At 32.7% G+C, this 7596-nt stretch overlaps 8 protein-coding genes across 8 annotated transcripts; 4 read left to right on the top strand and 4 right to left on the bottom strand.

Annotated features, from left to right (window-relative positions):
• The first annotated feature begins 263 nt into the window (after positions 1–263).
• Chro.50224 (hypothetical protein) lies at positions 264–1400 on the top strand. The annotated part of the gene is made up of 1 exon (XM_660786.1): positions 264–1400. One exon carries the CDS (start codon positions 264–266, stop codon positions 1398–1400), a length of 1137 nt encoding a protein of 378 aa, XP_665878.1.
• An 80-nt stretch (positions 1401–1480) lies between these two features.
• Positions 1481–2398, bottom strand: Chro.50225 (hypothetical protein). Its single annotated transcript, XM_660785.1, has 1 exon — positions 1481–2398. One exon carries the CDS (start codon positions 2396–2398, stop codon positions 1481–1483), a length of 918 nt encoding a protein of 305 aa, XP_665877.1.
• A 298-nt stretch (positions 2399–2696) lies between these two features.
• Positions 2697–2921, bottom strand: Chro.50226 (hypothetical protein). The annotated part of the gene is made up of 1 exon (XM_660784.1): positions 2697–2921. The coding sequence occupies one exon, from the start codon at positions 2919–2921 to the stop codon at positions 2697–2699; it is 225 nt and encodes a 74-aa protein (XP_665876.1).
• A 373-nt stretch (positions 2922–3294) lies between these two features.
• On the bottom strand, positions 3295–3936 carry Chro.50227 (terbinafine resistance locus protein YIP1). Its single annotated transcript, XM_660783.1, has 1 exon — positions 3295–3936. The coding sequence occupies one exon, from the start codon at positions 3934–3936 to the stop codon at positions 3295–3297; it is 642 nt and encodes a 213-aa protein (XP_665875.1).
• Positions 3937–3995: 59 nt separating this feature from the next.
• On the top strand, positions 3996–4694 carry Chro.50228 (hypothetical protein). The annotated part of the gene is made up of 1 exon (XM_660782.1): positions 3996–4694. One exon carries the CDS (start codon positions 3996–3998, stop codon positions 4692–4694), a length of 699 nt encoding a protein of 232 aa, XP_665874.1.
• Positions 4695–4758: 64 nt separating this feature from the next.
• Positions 4759–4965, bottom strand: Chro.50229 (hypothetical protein). Its single annotated transcript, XM_660781.1, has 1 exon — positions 4759–4965. The coding sequence occupies one exon, from the start codon at positions 4963–4965 to the stop codon at positions 4759–4761; it is 207 nt and encodes a 68-aa protein (XP_665873.1).
• A 356-nt stretch (positions 4966–5321) lies between these two features.
• Positions 5322–6713, top strand: Chro.50230 (hypothetical protein). The annotated part of the gene is made up of 1 exon (XM_660780.1): positions 5322–6713. One exon carries the CDS (start codon positions 5322–5324, stop codon positions 6711–6713), a length of 1392 nt encoding a protein of 463 aa, XP_665872.1.
• An 82-nt stretch (positions 6714–6795) lies between these two features.
• Chro.50231 (hypothetical protein) lies at positions 6796–7527 on the top strand. The annotated part of the gene is made up of 1 exon (XM_660779.1): positions 6796–7527. One exon carries the CDS (start codon positions 6796–6798, stop codon positions 7525–7527), a length of 732 nt encoding a protein of 243 aa, XP_665871.1.
• The last annotated feature ends 69 nt before the right edge of the window (positions 7528–7596 follow it).

Below are 7596 nucleotides of genomic sequence, written 5' to 3'. Positions count from 1 at the left end.
ATTAATAAATTGGATTTAATCCCTGATAATCTTATAAGCATTTTCCTGACAGAAAATGGAACAATGTCTAAACTACAACTATATGAAATTTTCAAATGTAGATTTCATCCTGACGACTTGTAAATAGGAATAATATCTCAATATGAACCAATACAACAGTTAATTCTAAATTATATAGTTTTGCACATTTGCGTCTAGTCTTTATTACATGAAGTATCTGTTTTGTGATTTCTTGTACTACCAAAATTAATTAATACGACTCAATGGACGAAATCCCGATTGTATTATTTACTGTTAAGGAAAAAGGAAGCACTTTATTCTTCGATGCATATTCTCAAACTGACTCGGTGAAACAAAATTCTGGTATTACGCCACGTGAATATTCCAACTATTATCGTTTTTATGTGAACAAGTACAAAAACTACAATTCTATCAATATCCACTCCGTTCAATCAAATAATGATTATCTTAAGCAACAACTTGGCTCTTCAAATGAAAGAAATGATCATTATATTTTTAGTCCAAATAAATATTCTGGATTCGAAGTTAATCAGTTAAATCAAAGCACGACTATTCTACCCTCTGCATTTTGTGGGAACGGAATAAGTACTAATCTGAAAGATTACGAATTACGAAACAAACATTTAATTAGTTTTGCGGACAAACAAGATCCAAGCTTTGAATCTCCTCTCATAAGTTCTGGTATTCATAATATTCATTTATATAATGATCCATACTTATATAACAGAAAAATTTATACTAGATTTCCATTAAATCAAACTAATATAGTTGGAGAGTGTAATTTCAAAGAAGAATTGTGCAGAACCTGTCAATATTCTTCCTTGAAAAACATTGATTTATATATTGAACAACCTCCAAAATATAATTTTGTTTCAAATACAATTCCAGAAGCTTTATCAATGGGTATTATGATAGGAATTAATGCAATTGTTGAAGTTATTGCTAGTATTGCAATAAAATTTTGTGCAAAGATTCCAGACAAAGATGAATTACATCCGGGAACTGGATGTGTATTAATGGACTATTTAAACGAAAGAATTGATCGCCTATTCAACGATCAAATTGAAATTCTTGATAATTCAACTGAATGTGAACAATCTAAAAATGAAACAGAAAGCTCAAATATGAACTTTGAAGCATGGATCAACAATAAGCTCGATGAGATCATAAACCCTACAAATCATGAAAGCAGTGAGAGCAGGTCTACATTTAAATATACCAGTCTATACGATGCACTCATCAAGAATTGCTATCACAAGGCAGATGACTCGAGGTTCGATCCGATTAAATATTCGGATAGTCTGCCATACGCCCTTCCATTAGCTGGTACTAAGGCCCAAACACTGAAGAGAGGATTCCTAGACTATTCTAAAAACTAACTCGCTATATAGCTACAACAATAACAGGTAATCTTAGCCTGAAGAAAAAAATAGAACCTTATCCTATTCGCTAGAATTGACTAGTTATCGACTGATCTTTTACACGGTCCATAGTACTTTGCCTTTTCAGCTGATGTCTGGAATCTGCCGTGACCAAACTTTGATGATGTATCAATGAACTTTAAATTTACGACCTCCAATGCTGATCTTGTCACAGGTGGCACTAAAGACTTGCGCAACGTCAATAATCTCTTCTTGCATCCAACAGTACAGCCCTTAAGCATCAGGAAATCTTGATTAACTACACCATATCTTGGGAACCCACCCATTGGAGTGATTGTTTTTTCAGTTAAATCAGCAGAAGTTGATGCATTTCGTGGATCGTCGCCACGCCCAATACGATAAATCTTCTTGTTAGTTTCAGTGCGTTGGCCATATCCCTTCTGACCAGCTCTTGGAACTTGGAACTGAACTCGGGCAGGATGCCAAGCACCAATACAGGAAACTTTTCTCACGCCTCTACGCGTCTTTCTTGGAAGCTTCGTGACGCCCCATCTAGAAATTACACCCTTGTAACCTTTACCCTTAGAAATACCGATAATATCGATCATCTCGTTCTCATTAAATATCGTGGACACTGGAATCGGTTGTTCGAAGCATCTGACGCAGAAGTCAATCTTATCTGATACTGTTCCACCATTTACTTGTATTTCCATTATGTCAGCCTTTTTTTTGTTTAGTCCTGTCTTGCTAACCTGAGTGTGGCACAGAGCACGAATTACAGTACAGTATTGCTTGCATCTGGCAATTTCTGCCTCCATCCTCTGGTTTTCAGCGTAATTTCTAGCATATTTAGTAAATGCCTTACGCTTGCTCCTATAATAATTCTTATAGAAACGCCTCTTGCATTCCTCACTCAAATATCCTGCAAACACGGTGGTTAAAGCTCTTAGACCATTTGGTGTTTCAATATAGCCGACAAAACCAACGCATATCATTGGAGGGGTTTCAACTATAGTAACGGCTTCCACAACCTCCTTCTTATTTAATTCTAAAAAAAATGTAAATTTCTGAATTAAGAAAACACGAGGTATAACTATTATGTCACTTTCATGGTTTCTCCCAGAATCATCTTCGCATAAGCGAGTGTAAATAATTACTCTTCTAGGGATAAGGAATATGAAAGGTGATTAAAACGGAGCAGTAGCTCAACATTAAACCATCTATATAGGAATAACAGATTGCGAACATACGTCTATCAATAAGACGCTCAATGATCGACTATTCCGAAAATCTTTATACCACGTCGAAGCAAATAAACTTACTTGATCCGGGTTTGTCAACATCTCTAACAATATGGGTCATACCTGCTTTGTATCCCATAAAAGCAGTCAAATGTGGTGGCTGGTTTGAGTCATCCTTTGGAAAAGCCTTGACTTTCCCACGGCTCCTAGAACATCTCTTTCTTGGAAGGAAACCGAGGGATCCAGATCTTGGTCTTTCAAATTTACGGTGTGACATTACTCAAAAACTAAAGTTACTCAAAATTTAACAAGTGACTAAATACTCTGTGGAAAACCCTTGCGTATAAAACTAATCAAAACGAGATTAATTAAATTAAAAAATATACAATTACGCAAAATTGAGACGGCGCAATAATAATTGGCGCGCATTTACCGGGCAAAAGTTCAATATCTACAGAACGCAATTGAACCCAAAGATGTTTCCAAAAAATTAGAATGCCGTACTCAGAGTTATTCTAGCAGTTATCGGACTAGAACTGAACGTAAAGTATCCCTAACACCTTATCCTCTTCTTATTCAGGTAGAATAATTAGTGTAAGATTGCTTATGCGCAAAGGCCTGATACATATTTATGTAAACTTAATAGAATACTAATTAATTAGCACTAGGAATGCTACCGAAAAAAAAAACAATGAAATTGGATATAAAATCAAAACCTTTTTCTCTTCGGGAGCAATCTCGTTCATAGATAATTGCATAACCTTGTAAATATGAGTAATTGATAATATTGTGAAAATTAGCTTTACAAAGAAATAAGGAATAATTAATGAAATTAATGATATTACTGTAAATGGGAATATGCAGTACCCAACTATGCTTAATATGGCAAAGAATGAACAATTAATGCCTAAGATCCGCGCATTTAAAGCAATGGCTACTGTGCCGTAAATCGAGAAAAAATGCAAAACTGAGAAAATCTTATCCTTATTTTCAACTGGAGCTTTTATATATAGACAAGAGGATAATACTAGCAATATAATGCAAGGTCCCCATAAGTCCCAATTATATAGCATCTTCAAATTATATTCGCGATCGAACTCGTTCTTTCCAGCAGTGATAAAATAATGTAACTTATTGTAAATGAGAAATACATCCCTCTTGACCGTTTTCATTATCGGCTCGTTTAGCGTTCCTCCAGATTCCTCTCCATTATATATATCTCCACTAACAACAAATATATCTTTATCAATTTCGCTCATTAAAAAAAAAAAAAAAAAAAAGTGGATTTCCATTGCTTTTATAGCGGCAAAAAAAAAACTTTAAATTAGGCCTACCTGAAAAGTTTATATTTATGGATGTTAACCCTTCTACGAATAGTGTCGAGGCCGGAAGGTGCCTGGATCTTCTAGTTAATCAACTCATTTCATCACAATACTGGCAAGGGACCGTTCGATCCCATCAAATCAGAAACTGTGTCTCACTGTTTAACAGATATTTGCGCTTATCAAATCAGCAAAATTTAGGAATTCTGACTCAAGAAATAAGAGATAGAGTTGCAAATGATACTATTTATAATGAATTCCTCAGTCAATTAGACGCGGAATGCATTTCTCATCATTCTTTTTGGCAAACTTACAAGGAGAAATTTGTCCAAATTTTCAAAAAACTGTTTAATTTTCATTTGATAATTTTGGACCACGCTAAAATAATGGAAACAAAAGTCTTTAATCTGTTGCCAGATGTCTTAAAAAACTCAATTATTCCCTCGTATAGGAGACCACTGATTTTTATTTATTTACTGAACGTTATTCTTTTTATTCTGAGGCTAACTGTTTTTAACTCGAAGCCTATATTTCATAATTATACAAAAATTGGTCGATATTCAGCAAATAATAATATTAATATATTGGATGAATATAACTACCCGACATTCTTAGAAATAGTATATGAGGTATTAATGTTCTTTCTAAATATCCTAACATCAATTATTCCATTAGCACTCCCTATTATTACGTTACATTTCATAAATAGGCAACATATCCAAAGGTAGATGACTAGGCAGATAAATGCATATTATGTTCAACCATTTGCTCAATACTCTTTGATTATTTATGTTATATATTTGTATCTTGTACCGCTAGAAATGTAAAATTTTTATCTGGAGCAATTAAGACAATTTGGCTCTTAAAATGAAGTCTAATTAACTGAATATTATTTGATCCATGCGCACCAAACATATTTGCGCATTTTACAATCTCCCTGATACAGTCAGTGTAGTTCCTTGATGTCTTTTTATCAAATGTTGAAATTAATGGCGTCATATTGTCAGACCTCAAAATTATTATTCCAACTACTCCCTTTTTCCCTTTTATTCTTGACAACGTTTCATTTAAATCATTCTAGGAAAGTTAAAACAGCTTATTGATCCATATCACTTACCGAATTTAAACTCTCTTTAAAAATCGTCATTTTTGGAATGCTATCCCAATGTTGCGCAATTATTATAAACTTGTGGGGATATTTTGAGTTTTTGATTTGTGTCAAAAAAATACCAGTGGGCAACTTAAATAATATTTATTAGTTACAAGCACTTTTTTAAGATTCAGTTTTTAAATCAGAAAAAATCCAGTTGCAACTATAAACGGGGTCTAATGTAATATTATTAGCTAGAATTAATATGAAGTTTATGCTTTACGCATTAGTAATTTTTTTGAGTTATGGCTCTATCCATTCTGCAAATAATCAAACTGAACAATCTATTTTCAATGAGCCATGCGAATATACTACTTCTAAAGAAGTGAAAAGTATGTTCAGTGTATTTGCTTTCAATCAGAAACGATTTGGCAAGAAAAAAGGCAAAGTCGAACAAATAGTAGCAAAGTTTGTATGCAAAAAAAAACCATTAATCATTGCAAATGATTGGTCTCAAGAAGATTATATGGTCATATCATTTATCATTTTTTTATCAAAAAGATTAGATCTCGCAACAAAAACTTTTGAAATAAAAAAATATAATAATTGGATTTTTGGGAATGTTCCACCCTTGGAAGAACTTTCAAGAGGAATCACCCATTTCAACCCTCTTCCTGAATGGAGAAGTTGGTGGGAAAAAGAAGGGGACAGTAAAAAAATATTAAAACAAATAAATGAAATTTATTTATCAATTACAAACACTCCAGATACATTCAGATTTTCTGATAAATCAGCATCAAATAAAATCACTAAACCATTCCTTTCACTTGCATATATTTTCTCAAGAGAAATGATAAAAGATAAAGCACTTATAAAAAACATATCTAGAAATAGCTATAGAGAAGAAGTAATTAAAAACCTTGAAACTAAGAAAAATGAATTTAATTCGGAACTTAATTTGGAGAATCCTAATATAATTAATGAACAATCGCTCAAACTTGAAAAAGATCTATACAAAAGCGATCACATATCTTTATTTAAAAAAGCATACAATCATGTTTTATTTGTCAAAAAAAAAAGAAATTTCAATTCTGAAAATGGTGACAATAATATTGAACTTTTACCAAATTGGTGGGAAAAGGAGCTAGATATAGTAACTGCAATCATATTAACTATTTTCAAATACCAATATAGGCACAGAATGCAAATCATTGAAGCCGAAAACAAAATTAAAAATGACAATTTAAACTGGAAGAAAATTCACAATTGCATAAAACAGGCTATTTTTTGTACTTCAAATGGCTCATCAAATAATTCATTAGAGCATATTCCGATTTGGCACAGATTTGGCGAGAAGTGGCAAAGCTTCCCACAAGGAGCAATGATAAGAATATTGGACAATGTATCAAAACTTTCCCTAAAGACTAGTGGTTGGGATGTATATGACTATGTCATTTGTTTATGCTTCTACTATTTAATAAAAAGAGAAAGAATTAGGATTGATTGGTTCACTTTAGGACCATTGTCAGGTTCTCCAAGAACCAGATTTTGGCGAAGATTTAAAAGATACGTAATAAATATGTTTTCATCAAACAAAGGTATGTTTGACATGAATAATAAGTGGTATAGCTCGCCCGTAGAATTAGAATTGGAATAAAGTAATTAGGGGAAAAATCTTACTTCTGTGGCGCAACTAGTTTTTCTACAAAAGCGCAAAAAAATAACTGTAGATTATTCTAATGAAACTTTTACTGTCATCGATATTTCTGATCCTGTGTGTATTTACATCGGGTACTCCAATTCCAACCCCAAATGAAATTGTTTTAGCAATTAATAATAACGTAAAACACAAGTATCCAAATATTGAGGTCCCACTAGATTGGCAAAGCCGTGTTTTTATCAAATATTACCCAGAAGAAAGTTCAATTAAAGTACATTGTCCAGTTGAAAATGATGCCCCTTTTGGACGCACGCTAATAAGAAATTTATTCAGAATATACAAACGCAACTTTCCAAGCGACAAACGTATTAAGAAAATGAAACTTTCTTTCCAATCACCATCGGGTGAATTTATTACTGCCGAAAAATTATCTATCAAAGGATATTTATCTGCTTTGAATGAACTTGTCGAAGATTTAATTGAAGAAGATATCGAAAATGAAGTAGCAAGCTCAGGCTCGCCAATATTGCCAAATACAAAACTATCAATTTCATCTCTATCTTCTTTGTCAGATTCAAATGTACAAAACTACCCAGTTTATGTTTTTTTTACAAATGAAGAAGAACGACTTAAACAAGAAGGTATGGTTCAGCTTCTTGTACAATTAGGTTTTAATGTTGCTCACACATTTGGAAATGCTACATGTAATGTTGATTCAACTAATTATTCAGTGAAAATCCCAGAAATACTCTCACCGACAATCGACAAGAATATTAATACTACATTTGTTGAAGAGAACCCAAATCACTAATAGGCCTATTATTTAGAAAGATATAAATTTTTTTCGAAATAATGTTTAGTTTATTTTAAGACACAATAT

This window comes from Cryptosporidium hominis (genome assembly GCF_000006425.1).
Source record: "Cryptosporidium hominis TU502 chromosome 5 CHRO015077, whole genome shotgun sequence".
Classification (NCBI taxonomy): domain Eukaryota; phylum Apicomplexa; class Conoidasida; order Eucoccidiorida; family Cryptosporidiidae; genus Cryptosporidium; species Cryptosporidium hominis.
The sequence above is the reverse complement of the archived record's forward strand: the minus strand, read 5'-3'. Positions and strand labels throughout refer to the sequence as shown.